Source organism: Lytechinus variegatus, chromosome 2 (genome assembly GCF_018143015.1).
Source record: "Lytechinus variegatus isolate NC3 chromosome 2, Lvar_3.0, whole genome shotgun sequence".
Lineage (NCBI taxonomy): Eukaryota > Metazoa > Echinodermata > Echinoidea > Temnopleuroida > Toxopneustidae > Lytechinus > Lytechinus variegatus.
Window position 1 is genome coordinate 76,782,212 of NC_054741.1, and position 26,073 is coordinate 76,808,284.

The 26,073-nt window shown below is 36.2% G+C and overlaps 1 protein-coding gene across 1 annotated transcript; it reads right to left on the bottom strand.

Annotated features, from left to right (window-relative positions):
• Positions 1-1,857: 1,857 nt before the first annotated feature.
• On the bottom strand, positions 1,858-21,120 carry LOC121409096 (collagenase 3-like). The gene is made up of 8 exons (XM_041600913.1): positions 20,629-21,120; positions 10,716-11,002; positions 9,506-9,795; positions 8,964-9,122; positions 8,294-8,475; positions 7,470-7,617; positions 6,727-6,987; positions 1,858-4,701 (listed from the first exon to the last, which is right to left on the bottom strand). Exons 1-8 carry the CDS (start codon positions 20,743-20,745, stop codon positions 4,445-4,447), a joined length of 1,701 nt encoding a protein of 566 aa, XP_041456847.1. The 5' UTR covers positions 20,746-21,120; the 3' UTR covers positions 1,858-4,444.
• Positions 21,121-26,073: the final 4,953 nt, after the last annotated feature.

Genomic DNA, 26,073 nt, shown 5'->3' on the forward strand with positions numbered 1-26,073 from the left:
AATATCAAGTGTTGCAATTAGTGGTGGGTCAAACCCTATATTGACTGGACTAATATACGAGAGGTGTCAGGGAACAAGAGAATGAGAAGGGAACATTATTGGGAAGGGTTAACTTGTATAATTCCACATTATCTATCTAAAACTTTGAATCAAGAATATGTTTTCGGCTACCCCCCCCCCTCCAACCCCGCCGCCGCCCCCCTTTCCCCATTAAAAATATCCCGTTCTTGCCCCTTACAGAGAGGGATTAGAATTAGCGAGGGAAAGTGAGTGAGGGCGCAGGAAGAAAGCTGAAGAGCTGGCAGCCATTAAAAAGCCCCAACTGAACGGTCCTTGGCGATTATTGAATAGCATTGTATGAAACGATTCACAATAGAGCATTGTCTGAGATTGAAGATCAAGGAGTGCGAAAGTTGCATGTCCTTCACCAAGTGCTGAAATACACTCGATTGGAAGTCATTTTCAATGTCAGATATGCAAATATTATGATTGGTATTGATACTTCTATTCATACAACTTTTTCCAAGTTCTGCGCCAATCATTTTTTCAGGAAGTAAGTGGTGCTCACTCAAGCGGAAATATTTTTCGACAGTCATATCGTCATTTGCTTACCGAGATACCTATATTCAAATGTGGATAAAGCTTCAGGATATTAAAAATATAAAATGTTACAGGATTATTTATAAGCGTGAACTTTTATTTGATACGCACTGTATATGCAAATTTAATCATATTGTATCTAGATTTTCCTTGATGTGCGCAATTAAAATGTTTATTTAGATCTTTAATCAACAAGGAAGGTGATTATGCGCGGTCTATCTATCTATCTATCCCCCTTCTCTCTCTCTCTCTCTCTTCCATAATCAATTTTACCAAGTTGTTCACTTCTAATATTGATAGCATGGTTGTATAAAATACGCCAAGGTGTCGGAAAATGTATCAATTTTCTATTCAGAAAACCCCTTTCACCAATAGTTATCCCGGTTCAGTTCTACAGAAAGACAGAAATGACAAATGGAAAAGAATTAGTTCAGGAAGAATAGGGGTGACAGACTAAGGACTTGGTGAATCAGAGATTTAACCCTGACATGCTAAACGTGGATATGAGTTCATCATCTAAAACAAACATTAGTAAACTCACTAAACTGCCGCATATTATGACCCCCTCCCCCATCATCTCCTTCCCATCCCCCATTACCTTCGGGGTATTACACTCCTCAGTATCCTTTCTTTCTAACCCGCTTTTTACATTTCACTATATGAGTAATCTAAATTCATCTATTCCGTCTAACAGGAAAAGCGCAGTCTTTTTTTTTACATATAATGCATGTATTCCCATTGGCCATTCCGAGACGTTCAGATGGAGGGGGGGGGGGGGGGACCAGTAAAACGTTGCCCCATTCCATGCTTCAACACGATCAATCTAGTTTCATTCCTCTTTCCGTACCTGGTCACTCAAGAGTATTGTTGGATATTTATATCCTAGAAGTTCACCTTCTCACCCCTCTCACTCCCCAGTACCGTATCTCTCCCTTCCTCTCTCTAACGCACGAACACACACACTTTTTTCAACACACATACACACACACCCTCTCTCACTCGCTAGTACACATCCACATTCAACCCTCCCTGTTTCAATTTGGAATCACTTTAATAAAAGTAGCTGGTCGATAGATGGGGTGATTCCCAATTTGAATTTTCAACTAGTAATTGATTTGAAAGAAGAAGAAAATAAAATATTATTTAAAACAGAACACTAATAAAGGTCCGCACTTTAATCCGTATTTTGCACTAAACACCTTGTTTGCAGGTAATGCCCTCTTTTGTTCATCAGTTAAGACACGATAAGAATCAAACTTCAATAAGATGACATTGTATTTGCAGAAGCGGTAATTATTACAAAGAAAATTCATTTCAGGAAACGATAAATGTCAAAATGTAGATGTTGGGAGAACCCAACAAAGCGTGGTAAAAATCAATGTACACATATAAATACAAATGAACCTTTTTATAAGAGTCGGGTAGAAAAAAAAAGAAACGTATTTACGACCAAATAATTGTTTAGTTTTTTGTATTTTTGTATCGCGGTAACAATTTACAACAATTAATGATTAAAAAACAGGCAAAATCTCATACATTTGATATATAACTTTTAGGGAAAGTGACTTTCCACAATATTTTCGGTGGAGAGCATAAGATGCTTGCATGTATGCACTTTCTGAAAAGTTGGAGAAAAGTAATTAGATAAAAAAACATTTCACAACCATTAGGTCAAAATTAAGTGTTTCTCATATATACATGTAATTTTGTAGTCACTGTAACACCAATTAAACCGATCAAACTATTACAATATTTTAAATGACATCACATCGGTCGGTTTGGAGTCGGTTTCGTTGGTTGTAACTGTAATTTTATTCTTAAATCTTGCAAAAGATTTCTCTAGGATTATGTATATAAGAAAAGGACGATGTGAATTCTTAAGCACATTATACTTGCAAAATATTTGCACTAATATTGAAACCACACTTGCCAGCAAGTGTATTAAAGAAACAACAAAATGCAGTGTTTTTTAACCTATGTTGAAAAATGAAAGGATGATTATATAGTAGACCTGCTCGTAAATGCAAAGGAGCTAATCTTGTCCCTAATCACGCTCATCTCAAAGTGAGATGAGGAACCAGTCCTGATGGAGTGGATTTCGGTCTTTCAAGAGTGAGCTTTCACTTTTTAGGAGTGAAAGTGTGCATCTGTTTTTCACTTTAACTCCAAAAGGGTTGAAAATTACTCTTGAAAGATGAAAATCTCACTCCATCAGGACTGGTACCTCATCTCACTCTGAAAGAGCGTGATAAGGGACCAGATTACCTCCCCTGCATTAACAGAGTATCCAATTATGTATAAATAATGCACAATATCGACTCAGTCGACTATCTTTGAATATTGTGGGTTACTTATCTTCCGAGAGATAGCTGAGAAAGCATGAGTTTTGATTGCACATATTTCGTAGACTCGCCAGCGAGTTATCATGATTATGGCAATGCTCAAGAATGTCAAATCTAATTGTAGGCCATTATAAAAAAAAATTGAAGTAATCTAAACGAATAACTATTTACATTGGGTAAATACTGAAATATAAGAATTTCCTACAGCATGATACAATGTACACTCACATAAATATCAAACAAGAAGCAGCTAGGATTAACAAGTTACAGCACCACCACTAAAACAAATTTTCATAGTCATATTTACAAATGTGTAAAAATGAAAAAGAAATGAAAGTTCCTCTGATATTTTTTTCCATGTCCTTAACTTCCATTTTACAGCTATTTTTTATTGTAATATCTAACATGATTTTTCACGCGTCATTTTTAAAACAAGTCAAATATTGATGATTTCTGAATAATTTTCAGGTTGGGCACAATAATTCGGCGAAAATGTACTCGGCATTCTTCGAAATTGTATTAATCTGCATATTTTATAGATGCGTTTTATTTCTGATAATCGTTTTACAGATATTTCATTAAGAAAGATGTTTACATGTTCTCTCAAGTGTGCTATATCAGACTGTCAATCGTTTTATTTCTATTATCTAATCTTGAATTATAGTACGTGTAGCAGTTTAATGCAACCTCTCATTCGTCAATTTTTCAAAGGGTTATTAGAATCCACCCTACGTTGTTTGGGTAACTGTCATTCCACGTGATAACAAGTTCCATGCGTGAAACGTATTCACATCTCCTAAGTCATGTTAGTGTAGACCAACGAGTCAACTCTGGTTGCAGACGTGTCTCTGGTACGTCTCTACAAATTCGATACAAACTATAGCAGTGTTTGTAGCAACTTGTATGACATTCAAACATTTTCATTTTCTTTCAATACTGTTCTTTCAATACTTTCAATACTGTTCTGTCTCAAACAATGTGGCGATGTTGAGGAAGTGTCACCCCTACGACGTCTCCGAAGTAAGAGGAGACCGAGGAGACATGATCGGTCGACAATGCAGCAATTTCTAGTGCTTTACAAGGCTCGACCAATTCAGAAACCATTCGTCTGAGATGTGTTTTGTTGGCTTGCAATAGTGCTATCTTTGTGGGATCGAAGACCATTTATTAGTCCTACGAGTCGCCAGCAGAACACTAGATATCGTTATGCATCACAATACCATCATAGCATTGCCATGATTGTTGCAAAGAACAGGTCCCACATTTAATAATTATTATTCTAATGCTCGATCATTTCTTCAGCAGTTTTAGGTAAGCAAAGTGCTTTGACCATTTTGATAACCTTACTTCTGTCAGACTATAGGCATGAGTTTTTCTCATACGCGACTTATATATTTAGAATTTTTACTGAATAATGCCATCTCTCTGTTTAACATAACTCATTATTTCCAAATTCGGAAGAAGTGTAATGCTTAATGAAAAGAATCCTATCAAAGTACAACCTAGTAAAACCTAGTGTGAAACAAATGCAAAATTGCTGCCACTGTTAAAAGCAATGTGAAAGTTTTTGAAGGCCTGGTGATGTTGCTATCTCCATGACCTCCGGTTCTATTGCCAGAATCTAGACCAAGTTGGACAAGTTTGGCAGGATCGCATCCCAAGAAGTCAACGCCGAATCTACGCGGGGGCCCATCCACGCTTCTCAATGTGTCATTGTAGCGGTAGTACTCATAACCCTTCAAGAAATAAGCTGCACCGTCTGAAATGAGATAAATAATGAGTTGGGAATATTAACATTTAACAAATCATGTTAGTTTCCTAGTGAAGAATATAATGACAGTCATACAGTATTTGAGGTCTTACCACACTAACATCTTGACGTAATGAAGACAACAAAGAGGGCTGGACATAGAATGATAGATATATTTTTTAATCGCGGAAAACATTACGCCACCTTCAGATCGTTTAACGCTATCAAAATCCTGACGGAGTCTGATCTGTAGACCATTTGTCTTTTTTGCGAAAGATTAGGTTGCATATTTACATTAGAAAGTTTCCTTTAAAAATAAACCATCCAAATGTGGGGTTACCGAACAATTATTTCACCTTGATTTGAAACGTGTGAGTGAAATGAACCATAAAAAAAAATCAGCTTTATGTGATAATCAGTGGCGTTACTACGGGGGGGGGCATGGGGGGACGTGCCCCCCCCCCAATCGGCTGGCTAAAAAAAAACGGAAAAAGGAGAAAAAGAGGGAGAAAGAAAGAGAATCGTGGTGGGAAATCATAAACTATTAATTTTATATTATAATTATGCTATATTACTGTATATTACATAAATAAACTTTTTTGTCATAACTTTATGAAACATCATTTGCTCAGGGCCTATATCTTTATTGTTCTTGGTGCTCCTCACAATGTCTAGATATAATAGATCAAATATTTTTTTTCTGAATACTACAGTTTTCAAGTATTTTTGAGAGACGTGACTTTGTCAAATAAAGTCAATATACACCAAATATGTTTCCTCGCACTTCGAGCTATTATTGTTTTATGAAGTAACACATTATGCTTCTTTTTCATGACTACTTACAATGATCGCCCCATTTTAAGGTCTTAATATAGAACATTTCCTGTCCGTGCTTACGTTTGCATTAAGGGATTGGTGAGATATTTCTGCTCTTCATGAATTCCTAAAATCAGTCCTTAAATGTCCCTTTTTCTGATCTGAATATCAAAAATTTTCAGCTCGCGCTTCGCGCTCGCATCATTCGGTTAGTAAAATACGTATGGTCTTATTGAATTCCTACAAACAAAACTTAGAATGCCCCTCTTCAGGGAGTAAGAATTGATATATTTTCAGCTCGCGCTTCGCGCTCGCAATATTTCATTAGTGAGATGCGATTGATAATCATGATTACAATGACTACAAAAGTACTTCATGTATTTAGATATAATTCTAACCAAATCAGCAAGCACTTAGCACTCGCATTAGATGACTATGGTGAGATATGTATACTCTTAATGGATTCCTTAAAAAACAGTTCTCAAAATATCCCTTTTTCTGATCTGAATATCAAAAATTTTCAGCTCGCACTTCGCGCTCGCATCATTTGGTTGGTAAAATACGTATGGTCTTAGTGAATTCCTACAAACAAGCCATAAAATGCCCCTCTTCAGGTTTGAATTGTCTAAATTTCAGCTCGCACTTCACGCTCGCAATATTTGATTAGTGAGATGCGTGTGTTAAATCATGATTACAATGACAAGTGCTTCCTGTGTTTAGATATAATTCTAACAAAATCACAAAGTGCTTGGCACTCATATTAGATAAATATAACTGAGATGTGTTGATTCCTAAAATGTAGTCCTTAAAATGTCCGTTTGTGTGTCAATATATACAAAAATTTCAGCTTGTGCTTTGCGCTCGTATTGTTTGTTTAGCAAGACATGTATGTAACATGATAAAAATTTGCTTATAATTTCCCTTTCTAGGTCTGAATGTAAAAAAATTTCAGCTCGCGCTTCGCGCTTGCATGATCAGTGAGATGCATATTCGTTTAATGGCACTGTCCTTAAAATGTCTATTTTTGGTCAGTTTACCTGGCAACTGAGCGCGCTCCGCGCGCTCACTAGGTGAATCAAAATTTTTGATGGTGCCCCCCATGCCATGACCCACGGTGCGCCACTGGTGATAATAATCATACTGTGTACATGGTTCTGGAAGATAATAACCATTAAAACAATCATCAATATCATTGTTTCTTCATTACAAATTTCTCACCCTTATGCATAAAAGCAGATGATACAGGACTCGGCACACCAGGAAATACATGTTTGATGTTTATCGGATACTGATCATCAACTCTCTGCTCCAGTTCGTCAAATCGCCAAACTTTTCGACCTTTGATGAAGTATGTCTTGGAATACTCTGGGAATCCGATAACAGCATCCAAATTACCCGGTAGCTTTGGGTCAAGACTTTTGATTGGTTTTGGATACCCGCTAACTAGGGTTAATCCATTATATTTGTAGTATTCGGTTCCTGAAAATAATAAGGGAAACCAGGTTTGTCATTAAACAAGATATTTTATATCTAAATAAACATTCATCTGATTCGTTCCTTCTCTTCGTTTTAAAGCTTTGGAATGGTATAGCAAAAAGCTTATTGTTTGGATAATTCAGATTTAATTTGTGAAAATATAACGTAAATGATATCGGCCTATGCATGTATACGATAAACAGGATTTCCCGGGGGTTTATGTTTCATTGTACAAAATCATTGACACCAATAACAATGTTCAGTTTATCCTAGATTATTGCTAATCACTGCACTCATACAACCATACAACCTGAAAACATGGAGAAAAAATCAGAGCAAGTAGAGTGAGCGAGTTTTACTATCGGGAGGGACGCTGCTCCCTTGCAAAAGCAACTCCTTCCATTAAATTATCATAGGTAATACTGGTAATATCGATAGGATCGACAATACATGGTAGTATTATAGACTCAAGAGAACTGACTGACCTTTAAAAAAGAAGATCATGTGATCAAAATATCTCTCGTAGGCGGCATCTATTTTATTTGGGAATGCCTGCCAGAAGTGTGATGTTAGCTCGCCGGTGTCACGGGAGATCAATTCCTGTGGAAACCGTAGCCTCCAGTAGATGTCATTCTGTAACGGAAGAACAAGTAGGTGGTGTGAGTAATGGAATGTCAGGATTTTGAAAATAGTAGGAATACTCTCCATTCCCTATTCCATGTACTAGATGCATCATTTCGAGAAAGGAAAATTTTTGTGCTTTGTTTTCTCATACTTCTACAATGCAAAGCCGTGAAGGTTTTAAATCCATTGTTAGCGATAAGGCCTATGCACCTGCATAGATTCATTTTCAACATTCAATCAACATGAAATGAAACATAACTTGCATTCCCGAGTAGTGTCAAACCATCACAACTAGGAACGTGTAAAGACCTGAAGAAAGAAATACCTAAAACCACAATCGCTCATATAGGTCTAATTTGCACTTCAGATATTCACAAAAAAAAAAGACTCGATGAAATCGAGTCGAACTAAAATTAGCTTTCAACTGAACTTCCATACCCCTGCTTAACACAACAAAATTTCTTATAAATACCAATTGACTGCACATGAACAAGCATTCCGGAAGTGTGCAGCAGATAAAGATACATGAATGACAAAAGACTCACTTTCCTTGCATCTACTTATTTTAAAGCAGATCCTATTCTATTGCTATGAAAATACCCCCCCCCCCCCCTCTTTATACAACTTCCTCTGTGCCACGCTTGTTCCTTATTTTCCAAATATATATCTTAATAATATAACGTACCTGAAAAGCGAACAATTCTCCTCTGATAAGTGTAATGGCGTCATAGGTCTTCTTACATCTTCCATCAGGTGCCTTGGTAGTAGGTCCAGGTTTAGGTCCTGGGTCAGGACCAGGACTAGGTCCAGGATCAGGTCCAGGTTGAGGTCGCTTTGTAGGTGGCTCAACAGGGGGTCTCTTACTTCCTTTTAATATTTAATTATTCGAAAAAGAGTAGGAACATTAATACAGGTGAAATACCGTCATTTACTTGAGAGTTTGCATTTTGTAGTGTTTTATTTGGGGAGCATCAATTATTACTGTCATTTGGGCAAAACTGAATAGTAACAGGAAATGTGTTTGCATCCTACAGAGGCGAATAACCCGATGTCTTCTTTTGGTAGTATTTAGAATAGTATGAATGAAATGGGCAATGAAAAGCAAAAACGAGTAAAAAAATTATAGGTGAAAGTAGCTGGAGAGGATATGGAAAGATATAGAATGAATTAAAAGAACAAATTGCTATTGTTAAAGGGCTGCAAACTCGAGACTTTTGTTTCATCAAAGGTTCGATCTTCACCGCATCTCTGGGGACCCATCCTGTGACTTCGATAGACCTATCCGTAGTATAATATTATACATGTATATCATTTATAGGTCTTGTTCTGTAAAGTTATCTCTCATCGGACCTTACCATAAATTCTCTGAATTCCAAGTTGATCATCGTAAGGAAGTTGGAAGTCAGGGATGTAGCCAGGGTAGAAGGGTGCCATGAGGGCTTGTGAGTCACTGGAATGACCTAGACCGAGACTGTGACCGATTTCATGAGCAGCTACCTGGAACAAGTTTGTACCTATAAGGGAAGACAAGTTTTAAATCCATCATTGATTTTACCACGTTTTTTTAATGAGATATATGCTTTTATATTGACTGATCCTTACCATCCAATATTGCCAGAGTACAAGAAACTGTCATAATCACAAGTCTGTGTCGATAATTTGTCAACAATACTGTAAGTCCAATTTCATTATCCGTCCAAGTCAGAGTATGACTTGATCAACCAAGCACATTTATTTTTCAGTGGGCCGAATTTCTTTTATAATAAAAGTCACATGTCTGAAAGTCATCATTCTGAAAAACTTTGAATATAGTGCAACTGTTCGGGCATATTTTTTCACAAACAGAAATTGTTACCATGACATTCACACAAAGAAATGTAACTGACCCTACACTCACCATCATATGTAGCTACTGTAAAAGTCTCGTCATCATCGAAGTGCACATCACCATCGAGATCATCCCATCCACTCTGCGGTGGAAAAGCATGGGCTAACGTTAAACCCGGTCCATCAAAGGGGAAAAGATCGCCGTGGGCACCAGCACCAAATTTGAGATAAATATCAGCCCTTTCTACACCGCGAACTTCGGTGAACTTTAACGGAGTGACGTCCTCCCACACTTTGAAGGCCTTTCGGATCGCATCTTCAGCTTCACGTCTTCGAAGCTCTGGAGGAGTATTCAGGATTCTGCGTTAAGGAAAAGAATGGACGAGGATAATCAATTACTCCCTTCACGCAGATTCTCAAACGTTTCTTGAGCCATATATGTCATGTATGTGTAAAGGTTCCAATATCGTGAATCCGGAATCAGCCAAAATATTACTACAATACGGAAGATACAGTCGGGTAAGATGATTTTTTTTCATAAGTACTTGCCAACAACTTCGCTTTCAATTATGTATTTTAGAAATATTTTATTCCAATGTTCCTGGTCCTAAACATCCCCAGCGAGAGTTTTGGATATCTGTATTATAACTGTTGTTAGAAATAACTAAAATATCTTAATTGAAATAGTTACTTCATGGCCATTTTTTTCGCTAATAACAGTTATTAGCTTTTTCTTCTATTACTATCCACTCACTGGCATACAGGGGGGGGCTTTGGGCCATTGATCCACAAGATTTTCACGACCAGGAAATAAATGGGGGAAAGGAAAGAAAGGGAACGGAAGGGGTGAAATATTATAATATTTTTTGAGTATTATGTCAAAATTTTGCATTAGAAAGTTCACAATTTTTGCTTGCTCGCTTTACTCGCTCAAAGCTTTTAATTATTTTGCCCCATGTCTGCCCCCCCCCCTCGAAAATTACATAGCCATCAATTGAAAGCATGTGGTGGCGGCAGAACACAGCCATAGATTTTCAAGATTTACATGAAATAACCAAAGTGGCATTAGTTTTTACCATCCCCTCCCCTTGACTCTCACTTCCTCTCTCTTTTTCTCTCTCCCTCTCTCTCCCTCTCTCTTTGATAGTCCATACTCTGAAATGAATGCATTTAGAAATAATATAACTTTTCCGTTATTTGTTTTGTGTCTGGTACATCCTCATCCGCATCATAATACTAAAACAATAGCAATATAACACGAATATCAGATCAATACCTACCGGAATGTTAGATTTGGATTCTCCCACTTTCCCCCAGTGTGCGTATATCTTCTCATTCTACCACCAAGGGCGTGGCCTGCCGCATCTTGACCCGTTGGGTCTGGTACTCCACACCTGGGCTGGGTCATCTTGGCCTTGGTAGCTGCATCGACGCGCCCTGTCAGGGGCACATTCATGTACAGTTGCATATTGCGGATGGTGGAAGCAAGATCGGTATGGCTTATCAAAGACATCCTTGTGTTTGGGTCGTTGGACATCGGCAGGCCCTGGTACTTGCTAAGGTAGTTCTGGAAAAAGAAAATGGTTTGAATTATAAAGTTTTTTTTTAATAACATCCTAAAATAGGCATGAAAATTGTGATTATTGTATCTCATTTACACACCATGTTTTAATGATAGAATGCCATGGAAATATGGCATCAACGGCAAACTTAAACTAGAGCGCATAAAAAGTATTTACACAACAGGATAAACAGTCTGGTTTTTCAAGTATTTATATTGCACCTGCACATGTAATTTCAATAGAAAGCATTACCCATCCTTCATCGAACAAATACCTATTTTCCGCTCTGATTTCAATACATTTCTGTAATACTAAGGTGATTTATGCCGCACAGTACTGCATGGGCCTCTCTCAGCGCTAAAAAAATGGATCGCGTATATAAATTTAGGGGCAGCCGGGCAGCACTAAAACTATCTTCATGTCCTGTAAAGAACTTGGTCTGAACTATCGGACACGTAAAGAAATGTCACTGAGGTGTTTTTTTTTTCATTGCGTGAAGGAGTATATCTTCTTCTTCGGGTATGCAGACCACTATCTGGTTTCCTTATAAAGAAGAAAAATCAAATAAAAGAGAGAGGGGGTGTAGGGGGTGCCGTAATGAGCCAAAAAAATTGAGGGGGCTAGATGTGGCGTATCCCGTGAAATAAATGAAGAGTTGCGAGGGATTGTAGCGAACGAGAAAAAAATTTAGACTTTTTTTTTTACAAATTTCCAATTTTGAGATAGATTTTGACAAAATATTCCTAAATAGTATTATATTTCACCCTTCTTTCTTTCCTTTCCTGTTCTTTTCTCTTTTTTCTCCCATGGTCGTGATTAGTTTTTTCTTGTTTTTTTACGCCAGTGCTATGACTCATTCATGAAAAGGTTATGCTTTAGGCCAAGTTGTGATATTTTTTTCAGCCAGAACATTATTGACCATGAATGGAAAAAGAAAGTAGGCTACTGATGTGTATAGTAAAAACTATTTCACAAGTCCGGTACAAGTCCACCCCCCCCCCCGATTCCCAAACGCACACACTTTTTCGAAGTTTGTACAACTTCCAAGAATAAAGCCTACATTAAAAAATTAGGTCTGGCACGGTTCCCCGTATTTTTTACGAAAATTCTTGAGATGGTTTGCGTAATAATTAGCAGTAACCAGAAGGGCCCTGAAAGCCGTTGTAAACAATTAAGTATCGGAAATAATTCATTCGATATCTGAAATAGAGCCAGTGCAAGATAAAACCATATGATTGCTCATGTTCATTCCACCCAAGGACCAGACTAGTACTTTTGGTCGTTTAGTGGTGTTGTCTAAATCAAATTCATGCTATACTTAATACAATATGCGCGTTTTTTCGTGTAATTGAAACATGATAATCATGAAAATATTAGTACAATTATTGTTGACTGCTAAAATGACTATTTTCTGGAAAAAATATTCAAAATATTGTACTTTATATATCGAACTCTTACAAAAGAATAGTAAAAAAAAGTGTGTTTTCTGATGTTAAACTAAGAAAAAAATCTGCTACATTCAAATTAATAATTTGCTTGTTTTTTATATTAATTTCGATCGGACAGAAATTAATTATCAACGCATTAGTTATTTTAATAATAATTATGATAACGGTATATTTATCCAGGGTAGCCACTTCAGTTCCGAAAACACTGTCACTCCTCGGCCCTTGAAAGATTTACCCCTGTGCCACATTTCATTTTTTTAGAGTAAAGCATGACAGGAAATATATTCCATAGCACCTAACGTAAACTGACATTCCTAAATATCTAGTAGTGGGATTAAATTTTGTTCTCATAATTCATGTATTTTTTCGCATTCCTTAAAATGTCAAGTGCTGCTAAATAAAGTACAGAATCAATCAATAGCTTGAAACAACACTAAAAAAATGAAGTGCTAATTCAGCTCTTAAAGAGCGTGTATAGTGACTGCACTTCTGAGTGCTGATTTGTCTAGTTCAAATTTGAACGAGAAAAATCAGCACTCCGAAGTGCAGTCACTGTACACGCTCTTTAAGAGCTAAATTAGCACTTCATTTTTTAGAGTGAAGTTATACTTTCCTTTTTCTCACTCTACACGCACTGGCAATATTCATAAATCGATCGTTGTGGCCAAACCTGTCGTATTTTCAAAGTATTTGGCTTATCATTTTATCTAGAGCGTAGAGTTCCTGAAGCAATTCATGTTGAAAACATGGATAATACACCAAATTGTATTTTCTGCGTAATAATGTTATTTCTTCCAAATCTATGGAAAGATGGGTATAAAAACAGAAATTCAAAAGGGCCGATTGTCAGACCTTGAGGAATTCCTTTAAATGAGGGGACGTTAATCTCACGTTATCTATGTTATCATGGTTATGGGCTGATTTTAGTTAGCTCCCCCCCCCCCCTCCCCTCCTTTCTTCTCATCTATCATTGTTTATCTTGCTTTGTATTTATGTCTGGTACAGAGGTGAAAATAGACAAGAAACGAACATAAACTTCATAAACGGCATTGCCAAAAACGTTTTCCACTATAGCATGAGAGGGTGACTAATTTTCAATGTTTTGTGTTCAACAAATAAAACTGTAAACATTGTGTTAGCACTGATACATTAGAAACTCTATTTGGGGGGTAATTACCATTATGCGGTCACGGACAGAGTCATCGGGGTTTGAAGGTTGGATAATCGGGTTCAGGATGTTGAAATGTTGCAATGTTCGAATTAAACCTAAACGTAGTAACCGAGTCAATTACACAGTATGATTTAACTGATTGGCTTAATTTAAAATTAAATAAGTACATACAGACCTTTCACTGAGCCAAAGCGTCTCGTACTAAATTTCAACCGATATACCTCTCACATATTAAAGGAATGAGGTAAATGAACTCATTCTTTCCTATAGTAACATAATATTCTGTGAAAACGCGGTTGTTCAAAATATTGAGTCCATTGTTAAAGCCCGTCACTCTAACAATTGTTTTAAAGTGCTTTTAAACAATAACTGGTTGAACTCTTTTTCACCTACCTGTTTAACACATAATTGTTAGAGGGACGGGCTTAAAAAAAAGAGAATAATATTTTAAACATGTTTTTACATACGTTCGTCAGACAACAGAAGTGATCACAGTTACTTTCTAGTTTGTACCAAGGGACCTCGAGGAGAAAAATATGTGAAAATGAGAACCTAAAGAATGTTCTTTCGATATTTCTGACTCCTTTTATAGGGTGGGTCATGTTTCGGGTGTATGGTTCTTCGTACGATCAAACTAATATGGCAATCTATTGGGCTAAACTCCCAGATGCGTGGCTTGTTTTAAAATGAGAGGGCACTCTTTAGTGCAGATTACCAGTGGTGCAGACTTTTTTGCCTCTCTAATTCATGGTCCAAAATCCAATAGGCCTACCTGAATTAACAAAATGTTTATTTTCTAATAGGAAAACCTGACTACAAAACCGATTATAATATACATACTAAGAATAAATGATTCACTGTGCATTAAGACAAGTTAATAACAATCATCATATCTTCTTATTGCAAAAGAAAGCTGTTCGTTTATGTGCTGGTGTTGGTTATTATGAAAATACTGATCCCCTCTTTAATCGTTTTAAAACTTTGAAAATGGATGACATACATATATTTCAAATTGCTTTGTTTATGTATCGATTTTACTGTCGTCAATTACCAACCACGTTTAATCATATGTTCGTTTTAAATTCTTTCATTCATAATTATCCTACGAGAACTTCGACAAATGTTCATTTATTAAACCCAATAACCGCTTTAGCTCATAGGTCAATAAGACATACTGGTCCTGATACCTGGAATAATATACCCATAACAATACGTTACGCTTCTACATTGAATAAATTTAAGTTCGATTTCAAACATTTTATTATTAACAGCTATTCGATCTAAGTCATTGGTTTTTTTTGTTTTGTTTTGTTTTTTTGTTTAATACTTACAAAAATAAACAAATTACTATCTTTCGATACACGGCTGACATATCATCATTATAATTATGTAATATTATTTATTTTTGTATCTTTGTGGCATGCTTGATGTTTCTCATTTTGGCCCTGCTGCGTATATGGAGAATGTAAATGTTATTTTATTTTTATTTAAAAAAAAAAAAAGACGCATTCAGGGCCGTATAGTCATTTCTTGAGGGGTGTCCTTTTCAAGCCTCTGTGCTTATGACTGTCCCCTCCCATGTAATGATTGTTCTGATATTTGAATATTGTTAATTCGTTTTATGTTGTATGTTCAGTTGTTGCATGGAAATAAAATAATCAATCAATCAATCAAGTTAATAATTAATGTGAACTTGTCCCACTGGCTTGTCATATAAAGCACTGTATTTGGAGGATGTAAATACCATTTAATACGCCCAGCTGTCCTGAGTTGAATTTGAATTGATTTGAATGGATGATCTCAAATTTTAATATATTTTCTAGCATTTATATTGTTTACCATTTCCATGTTATCCTTTGTTCTAAATGATCTTGTACAGACAACTACTATATCATAATTGATTCTATTTGTCCACCAAAAAACTTTTCTTGTAGACATACTTTTGTCAAGTCATTCATCAGATCATATCTGAAATTTCGTGACTGCGAATTTCTTTGGTTGTTGTCAGACTAAAACTAATCAAACAAAAGATAGATCTGCATGTAATTCTAGTTAAGGTATTCATGTTTTTCCCTTGATGAGTATGACATCATCATCACTTCCGCCCATTAGTGGTAATGTAATGAGTAAGCTTTAACTACCAGGAGACGATATGACACGTCTATTCTGATCTGTGAATATTGTGAGGAATAATTTGAAGAATTAAAGATGGTTCACAATCATGTCACGAGACTTGATTGTATGACGCAGAGTCATGTGGTAGAGTTTGAAGAAACCAAGTGGATGCTTAAAGTCCTTGAAGAGACACACATGTCATTTCTTTCATCAGAATGATGACGTTGTGTTAGGTTATGTAAATTCCTTATACTGGAATGAATAGAAACATGAAACTGGTTTTGATAGTAAACATAAATCAAACCCCAATCTTATGACTTTAATTATCAGGTAAATGGATTTCTTCACTCTCGGGTCGGTCCCTCCCACAATGCATCGTTTGTTTTATAGAATAGGAATGTGTTTCAATGTTATTATTTGTGCTTTTTAAAATGGATATTACCAAAAATAGATTGCTTCACATGAGTCAATCAGAGGACCCCTATCGCAGGAGAGTATCCAATTTACAGCATGTAGTTACGAAAATATAATATTTTGAAGTTAAATAGGGGAAAAAATGAAAACATAAGTCATGGTGGCTATGTCTTTAAGATAGAGAAAGAATACTGGTTGAGAAGTAATTCAAAAGTAATCCTATAATCAACTAATATAAGTTAGCTAACCTAAGTGTATTGAACTGAATTGATTCGTAGGGGAAGTGATAACCATGAACTTGATTTGAACTTATATCAAGCTACTGTCTCTACACACCTTTGAAAGTATGATGTCATGTTTCTCGAGTAACAATGCAAACTTTGAAAATGACATTGTTCAATCCTGAAAAGACACCTGTTCATGATTTTTTAGTCACGTTGAATATCAATACAATAACCAGTACAATTAAACTTCAAGATTTCATGATCCTGATGAACGCAGATACGCAATTAGGCAAAAATTGGGAGGGGATAAGCACTTTTGGAGGCGATTTTAAAAAATTGAGAGTTTACAAGCCCCCTCCCCCCCCAAAAAAAAAGGTAGCCAAAATCCAAAATATTGATGATTTGGTGAAAATTGTATTATGCATTAGGAGTATTAGAATGTCAGAATAAAGAACCATACAGTGTTTTGATTTAAAAGACCGAAAAAACTAGTGGAAATTCAGTTTGAGGCCAGCAGAGGCAACACTCGGCCCCTCCGTTCTCTATTAGCGATATTGAATTTCATCAACATTTTTACTAGATACTGAAATAGTTGGCACTTGTTCAGTTATGAGAACAGTAAAATGTCTTGCGACATTCATCAATCGTTTTACATATTTCATGAATATTTGTTAATACCAAGGCCTTTTCACTTAACCAAGGACATATTAGTTTGGTCATTATTTTGAAATTAAATACTTAGCCTCTACCCGCAAAATTGACAAAATTATCATCGATTTCTTGAGAAAAAGGATGTCGTACAGTATATTTATTGCTCAGTTCTGCGAACAACTTTCAAGCCCGGGTATAGAATGTCGCCAGCCTTGCAAGTAAGTGAGTGCTTGATTCTAAACGTTAATTTTCTTTAGCATCATGATAAAAATTCAAAGAACTAAAACAAAATCGAAATTGCAAAAATCGTAAAGATTAGCTTCGGTAGATTTCGATTGCATTTCTGGATGATTTGCATTAAGTTGATATCATCTACTGAAAAATGATTTCACTATGTTGTCGGGTTGATGTAGTATCAGACGTGGATCGACGGAGGGGGGGGGGGGCGGTGCACCCTGTAGAATGTCTTCATCACTGATTGACCATTTTTGTTTTTCTAGTCAGGCCTTCCGGGAGACGAAATGTCCTTCATGTAACTTGAAAGCTATATCGTGAAAATAACGTAATTAAATTCAGCCAATTTCAATCAACCCTATCTTCATATTCCAAGTGGGCAAATCCTTCCTGTTCGATTTTGAACTGCGGGAAGGAAGACTCTTTAAGCATGATTAATTAATTTGGATTGGTTTCTTTTTTTTTTCTTTTTTTTCCACAATATAGATTTTTCTAACATTTCTAAGGGATGTTAAGTGTTTGAAGTGGATAAAGCTTGTCTGCTCGATATGACGAAGAAACGTACTAAAATAGATTTTTCATTTCTATCATTCGTTACATATCATTGTAATCTGTGAAACTGAAAGAGGGAGAGCTACAGACTGTGGGTGTGTGTGTGAGAGAGTGGGTCAATATGGGTGGGTGTGTGGCACTCTGTTTGTGTGAGAGAGAGAGATTGAAAAGGAGAGAAAAAACGAATGGTGGGTGTATAGGGCGTGGGTGTGCCGGCCTGGGTGTGCGGACACGAGAAGGAGAGAGAGCAAGAGAATGAGAGTTAAAGGTGATAAAAAAAATCAGATAGAATTAAATATGAAACTGTGTTTTTATTGCAAAGTCATGTATGATAAACACGATATGCAAATAAAATAAGATATAAGTAAAAAGAAACCAAGAGGGAAGTCCGAAATGGATTTAGGGGTAATCTCTATGCTTGCAAAGCAGGATGAAATTTTAATATGATATGGTGCTTTCATGGATTAATTTCGTGGGAATAACAATGATTTGAAAATATTTTGTTGGTGTAATGATGTTACAAGCTAAAGAAAGAAATACAAATGCAAGCTTTTAACTCCATCGTTCTTCCCGCTATAAAAAAAACATGTCTAGAATTCCATAAAAAGACAATGATATAAAACGAATATTTTTTTTCTTTCTTTCCTTTTTTTCTTTCTGTCTTTCTTTCTTTCTTTCTTCACTAAAATTTCATCAATCATATATTCATCATCCATTATCAATTCATAGTTAGTGGTGTAATGACCCCAAAATTGTGAGGGGTATAACTTGAGCATGTTGAGAATAAAAAAAATTGTGAAGTCTCAAGCGAGCAAAACAATAAAAAAAAATAACGATCTAATTTCGTTACAGGTTTTGTCATAATGTTCGACAAATCATGTTTTACATTAAATCCTGTATATGCTGATTTGTCTAAATAGCATCATGTGACCAAACATATTTTCACTATTTTGCGATGATGTTGAAAATGAAATGCCCTTAAATCATGGTCACTTAAAAAAATAAGAATTTATATAATTTTAACAGCTTAAAATTAAAGTACACGGGACCCGTTTCGTATGGTGCGTGGTAACATTATGATGGCTCAGCATTTTATCAACAACGAGCTTCCAAATGGCAAAGTTTTCATAATCGCACATTCTTTGTGAAACGAGGATGATGAGAACTGTAATTATATTTTAAATAATTGATTTGGTTCGCTAAAAACTACGTTTTACAATTGCACCCTGTAAGCAAAGACTTTTCTGACAAGATGTTAAATAAATCAAATTGTCAAATGAGCAGTACATAACTATCAGAAGTTTTTCAGCACATAATGATCAACATTTTTCTTTTACTCTGTACGATAGTTATTACTGGGTGCATATTTTCATCTAAATTGGGCAGTAACCTTAAAGCAACGCTACAGAAACCATTTTGAACTATTCTATTTTGAACTATTCTTCATCATTCTAGCAGCAGCACATTTCTAATGGTGAGGGTCGAGTAGTCCCTATACCTTATGATAGAATTTTAGGGCCCCTATAACCCTGACAACTTATTTGCACTGTTCAAGAAAGTTTAAGTGATTAAATCGTCATTTTGAATCACGATCCTTGTATCGCAGCTCGAAGAGCTAAACACCCGGGCTATAAAATCTACTAGTGAGCCATATACCGCTATTTTGGTCTTTGTAAAGAGGATATTAGATCCACCACATTCAACAAACTGCTATTCGTCATAGGTTAGGCAGGGTCTCCAGACCCCCTTTCATGACGTATGCAGTTGTCAGTAAAAAGGGGCACAACGACTCAACTCAGGGGAAACGTAACCATGGATCCCACATCGTAATTAAACCAGGACAAGCAATGACCCTCATGAAATTTGGGAATCGTGTCAAGGGTGTCTGATCGTGGAACTCGTACAAGTTTTATCTGGCCTTGGGTTAATGATCATTAATCCTTTCACAATTAGGTTCGAGTAATGAATAGAGGCATATTCACAGATTATTTAGATACATGATATATATTTTAGATGTAAAAAAAAATCATTTCACTTTTTGAGCAAAAGAAAATAATATATCTAGGCCTATTCGTGCTAACGGAATTTAACCAAAACATTACCAGTTTTACCACCGTCCGTGGTCATGTTTTGTTCTGTTTTTAACTTTTATTTGTGTTTATTCCTTAAAATGTATCAGTCATTTTGCCCCCGAATAACCTGGGCAGTATATTTTTAGTCGGGTGCGAGTTAGGATTTTTTTTTAAATCTCATCTCATTGACAATAGGTATAAAAAGCAGCTTAACAATCTATTGGTCGCCATCAAAGAAGCAACGAGTTTGGTAAAGGGCATTGTCCATTCACACAGCAAAACGATTTGAATAAGAGAAAAATAAAACAAGCATAAGGCAGAAAATTTCATCAAAATCGGACGTAAAAAAGATAACATTTAAAAATTTCACCTATTTTCATGAGAGCTTGTATAAGCGTTAGATCTCAATTAAGTGAGAATAATAAGATGTGTTGTGGCTCAGTGGATAAGTCTCCGGACTTTGAACCTAAAAGCTTCGGGGTTTAAAATCCACCGCGCAGCACTCGCGTCCTTTGACAAGGCGTTTATCTGCATTTGCCACTCTCCACCCAGGCGTAGTTAAAGGGTACGTAGGCTAGCTACCCAAATTCCTTGAATGTTTAATCGTTCTATCAGGATAGCCGTCCTAAAAGCCGGGGTAACAGAATGCAGCGCTTAGAAACATGTATTTACCGCACATATTTTGCATAATTATTATAGTTATTACTATTTTCTGATGAAATATAGAATGTTTTCGTTAAAATTATTTACCAGCGCAGCTTCAAGATCTTCTTGTGAGTCTGCAACTCCTCCTCCATGTCCCTGACCATCGACTACGACACAAGAACAGACGATCAACAGTGAGATACCAACAAATTCCATCATCATTGTAGAGTTTGTCCAATCTCGAATGCGACGTTCAGGAGCAAAGCAGAAAGTAAATGTGCGAATGCTTGCCTAATGTAATCGCTCCAACCAATGAGAAGCTGCACTACAGTAAATCGCGTTTCGCCTTATCCGTAGTAGAAATGGAGACGGTAATACTGGATCGCAGAGAAATTGGATCGGGCTATACCGTCACAAGGAAGCTTATATGCTCTAAGCTTCCCTTCAATAACAATATGAAACGTCACTCTTAGAAAGAGTTTATAGATTGAACAAACCAAGATCATGCAATGCTTCAGTTTTTAGTGACATATTTCACTTGCGACCGACTGTTTAAATATGAGGACTGTACAGCAAAAAGGGTTTCCATCCAGTTGTCAAGTTTAGTAAAGGAGGAAAAATATAAACTAGTTGTAAGTTCGAACGCTTTCAAAAATAGTGTTAGAATGGAGGAACAGATGGGGTTAAATGATATAATATCTTCAGTGAAATTGGCTCCAAGACAATTTCAGAATGTTAACGATGTTTTGTTTTGCTTGCGTTACTGGATAAAATTCTTCTTCAAAAGATTTTGACGGGGTGAAATCGAATTAACCATCATCAAACTAAATACTGGTCTGCAAATAAGAACTATCCGAGAACCACAAGTGCAAGTGATCCCCTACTGAGTCACGCTGAACCCTTCTTTGTATTTATGATTCTAGAAAATAGGGAGCATCGAAATATAAGTCTGGAGCGACAAAGGGGTTTGGGGATACCCTCCAGTATACAAAGGTCAATGGTCACCCCGATGAGTCACTGCAGCGGAATTCAGAGGAAGTTCGATGTTGTGGATTTCCCCGGGAAACATCAATTTGGTGAAGAGTAGACCTGTTGTAGGTCAATAGGTCAAGGAAGAAAATTGAATGATAGGCGTAATCGAGAAAACCATACGCACCTATGTATTCAATCCGTTAGGTTTTTTAATGATCCTTTGTTCTATTGTATTCCAAACAAAAAAGAAATTCTATCACTATAAAATAAATAGAGAAAACGACTATCAAAAAAAACTTCCATCAAAATCGGATTTTTCCTGTTTCATGTCAAGAGTTTCACTTGTGAAAAAATAAGTATATTTCACGATTTAGGTTATTTTGTAATTGACTTTCTTATCCATTTTTCTGAGTTTCCTAATATTTCAGAAATTAAAGGCAGTGTGTATAGAGTTTGTGTATATATCAATATTATACTCATGTCATTATGTGAGTGCGGAAATTTGTGAAGCGAAAATAAGTTAATTTCATAAAAATTGTCTTGGTTCTCGATTTTGCTGCCCGACAATCTGAAGCATATTGATTCAAGGGCATTATCCTGATACACGACATGAGCCAACAAATGCCAAGACAGCGAATGAATTATACAATTAGTAGTATTAAAATTAGTTACTATTCCCTTTTAATAATTATAAAATATTTTAGTTTGATCACATTATCATTTAAGTAACAATATTTGTTTATATATGTTACTTAGTATTGTTATCTTTGATTTAGATTTTGACTTTATTTTCATGTATGATGTAATTATTTATGTTGTTCTTTATGTTTTCATCAGGTCATTGATGAAAAACAGTTTTATACTGATCTTTTTATACCTGATTAAATATGTTCTAATAAATAAATAAATTTATATTTCATGCATGTCTTTGTAGGTCCATTGTTTAATCAAATCAAAAATGCAAAATCTGGCCAAACAAGACAAATTTATTATTGTATTGTTATCAATAAATATTTCATTTAGAAGTACCGTAAGATTCTTTTGATCAATTTAAATTAAAAAAAATCGGTTCATATTGTCACATAATCAGTTTTATTTAAAACAAAAAATTGCCCCCACAAAAATAATAAATAAAATTTATATAGATATATATCCATGTATTTTGTGAAAGAAATGGATGAAGAGAACATAGGCGTTGCTTAAATCAAGATTCCCCGTAGCTATCTGCCTTTGGAAAAAAAATGGTAATGCCGAAAATATATCTCTGCCGGGAATCGGACCCGGGCCCAGCTTTGAACGCCGGTGCCTTAACCACTAGACCACAGAGACGGGTTAGTGGCTAGGGCGACCCCGATCCGATTGACCGTCAGATTTTCGACACTATGCCAATTATAATTTCCTTTGTCGGGTGTAGGTGGGTCTTGAACAATGTCAGTGCTCCCCTTTTTTTATTTTCTTTTAATTCACCAGTATTGGATAAAAGATTCGGCTCCGAACATGCATGTAGCCTTATCTCACCCCCCCCCCCCGCCCCAATATGATCCAGCTCACCAATTCATTGCTCTCCTTTCCTCGTTCTTCTTCTAACTCTTCCTGTTCTCCTTTTTATCTTTTGTCATCTCTTATAAAACCAAAGGGGCTACCGCCAGTTTTCTTTCTTTTTTAAGTGATAGCGTGACACGATCTTATGGGTAGGGTTGACGTCTCCTGCTACGTACGTTTAGACGGTCCCAATCGCATCCATTACTGGTGTGAGACTCGAAGATTGAATATCAGCCAAGAATTTTGTTAAATTTAGGATCAAGTTCAGCCAGATGTCCACAACTATCATTATTTCACGTCATTTTGTATAAAGTCAGACTGATCAATGAACTTGCTAAATCTTACACCGAGTGCCAAATTCTATAAATCCGAACAGACTTTAGAAGGCTTGAATATCACGTTTTAAAGGTCAAGTCCACCCCCAGAAAAGAGTAATTCAAATAAATAGAGAAAATTAAAGCAGCATAACGCTGAAATGTCATGATCAATATCGGATGTAAAATAAGAAAGTTATGACGTTTTAAAGTTTTCAGGAAACAGTTATAATGCACAATTCAGTGGTGTGCAAATGAGAGACGATGATGTCCTGCACCCATTATTACTTTTTTATATTTTTTTTTTTGTTTCACACAGATTTGAGAATGATAACCTCAAAATATTAAAACAATTGTAAATTCAAAAAGGAATATAACTTTGTTTCTCGTAACAATGCAGGAGAAAATTTGAATATTTCTTATTTCATATATGAATGAAATACAAGCGAAATAGTAAGTGGATGATGTCATTGCGTCTCCCTATTTGCATACCAACCAGGGACGTGGTTGGTCTCTCGGTCTCCAAGGCGAGAGGCGATATTTTTCACTTTCGACACCCCCCCTCCCCGGGCGCATTATATGTTACTTAAAGACATATGAATCGAAATTTAGGCCTACATGGCTACAAACATGGATGCACAATCTGTTTACATCGTTTGAATTTTGTGTCGATTTACACGAAAGTTTTATTTGGGAATAGGGTCCTCCTACACATGCCATCTTTAATCATGACTACAAGCAATATAGCAACAATAGCACCTTGCACAGATATTCAGTTGCGATTTTTTTCCTAACTATATAACCACAAATAAACAACATGTAATTACTGTGAAACTTCGTATCAAAATTGTTCATGGTAATATAAAGTTATGTTGATAGGTGTATATTTCACCAAATGGCTGATTAGTATCAAAATTTCTATCGATTTTGTTACTTTGTGTAAACCCTCATCGTTCAGCGACCATACAGTAGTATCACGTGACGATGATTCACTTTTCTCGGGTAAGCCCTTTGCACTTTCAACCGGTCACGTTTACACAAAGATCGTATGTGACGATAATTGATGTCAACAGAAGGCAATTCTTGAGTGGAAATAATATACAGATAACTAAATAACTTGAAGGAAAATTGCAATTCGTTTCCTTTTGTGCTAAATAAAAAAAGGAATCCCGCATCAGCCTGTTTGGATGATGATGCATATCAGTTCCAAAAATGTGGAATCACTATATTCATGCCAATATAGTCAAGGACACCACTTTCCCCGTCGGTTTTTGTTTTACATGCATTAAGGTCATTACCCCCACCCCCCTTAACCCAGGAGACGCGGGGTGACATTTTTATATCATTTTTTTTTTCAAATCAGATTTTCCGCCAGAGAAAGGGGGACCCCACCCCGAGATTATATTTTTTATTTTCTTTTAGATTGGCTTTATTCGTAAAAAAATATTAAAGTGAACTTTGATATCGGAGTGCAAAAAACTGAGTGAGTCAATGCAAGGCCCAGGGAACGATGTTTAACAGGGGATGCTGATTTAAATTTGACAAGCAAAAAAAGGGGGGAAATGTTTCACTACAAGAAGAGCTTCAGAGAAATTTGACGAGCAAAAAGAAGGGTTTTACTATTAAATGTAGGTCATTTGTAGTATATCATTTTGGCACATCTTACAGAATTCCACCGCGGGTGATGCCTACGGAGAATAACACTAGCAGCAACCCCACCCCCCCCCCCCAGGAAAATGGCATGCTTCAGCACCTCCAGCACCCTCGCTACCCATCATCAGGGCCATGAGTCAATGAACGTGTCATAAACTATCCGTATCAATGCCGTTTAAATTTAAAGGTAGGCAACTAGGCATGATCACTTCTCCTATATCCCTTTTCTTATTTCCCTTTTTCCTCTCACTGCGCCTTTCCGATTGATCATTACTGATCGTTACAATTTTCATGCTGATTTTGCGGTATATCTTCTCGCCAGGCCCGGCCGCCAGGTCAGCATCCTCCTCAGAAACTTTTTCCCAATTTATTAACCCCACTCTCCGGGCCCGCCAGGTACAGAGGTCGAAAGGTATCATCAATTTCTTGCAATACTCATATTTTAGGAATGGTGCGGATTTATGGTACAAGATGACGATTGTTTATTCAGTTTTTAACTATGTATGAGTCATTTTGATCTCACATTTACGGTTTATAATTCTCTAATATTCGGGGAAAAGGCCCGTCAAGAAAATATATGGTTTGACTAATCTTGGTGAGAGATTAATTGAGCCCATTATATTGATGGGCATTGCCAATCAATGCAGTCAGTGGTAATTATTTTATGTGCATGGCTTATACAGTGCGTCCCAGAAAAAACGAAACCGAGATTTAGCGATCATTTATCATTACTTAATCATAAATAGAATAGACAAATGACCTACCAATTTAAAGCTTAGAATCTCTTCTTTCATCTGATATTACTTAGATTATTTCTCATTCACGCATGAGTGAGCAAATACAATTTGAAGAAAGGATATCAAAATCTCATTTGGCGGGGGGTATCTGGGTTTCAAAAAGAAAACCACATTTCTGGAAAGTTCAATATCTCCTCTTTAATTTGATACCTAAATTACAGAAAATGGTCAAGAAATAACAAAGTTCTGGTCATTTGAAATAAGGCTTGAATTTCAATAATTTCATAAAATGAAGAGGTTCTCCAGGCTGGCTTTCAAACTCACTCGACACT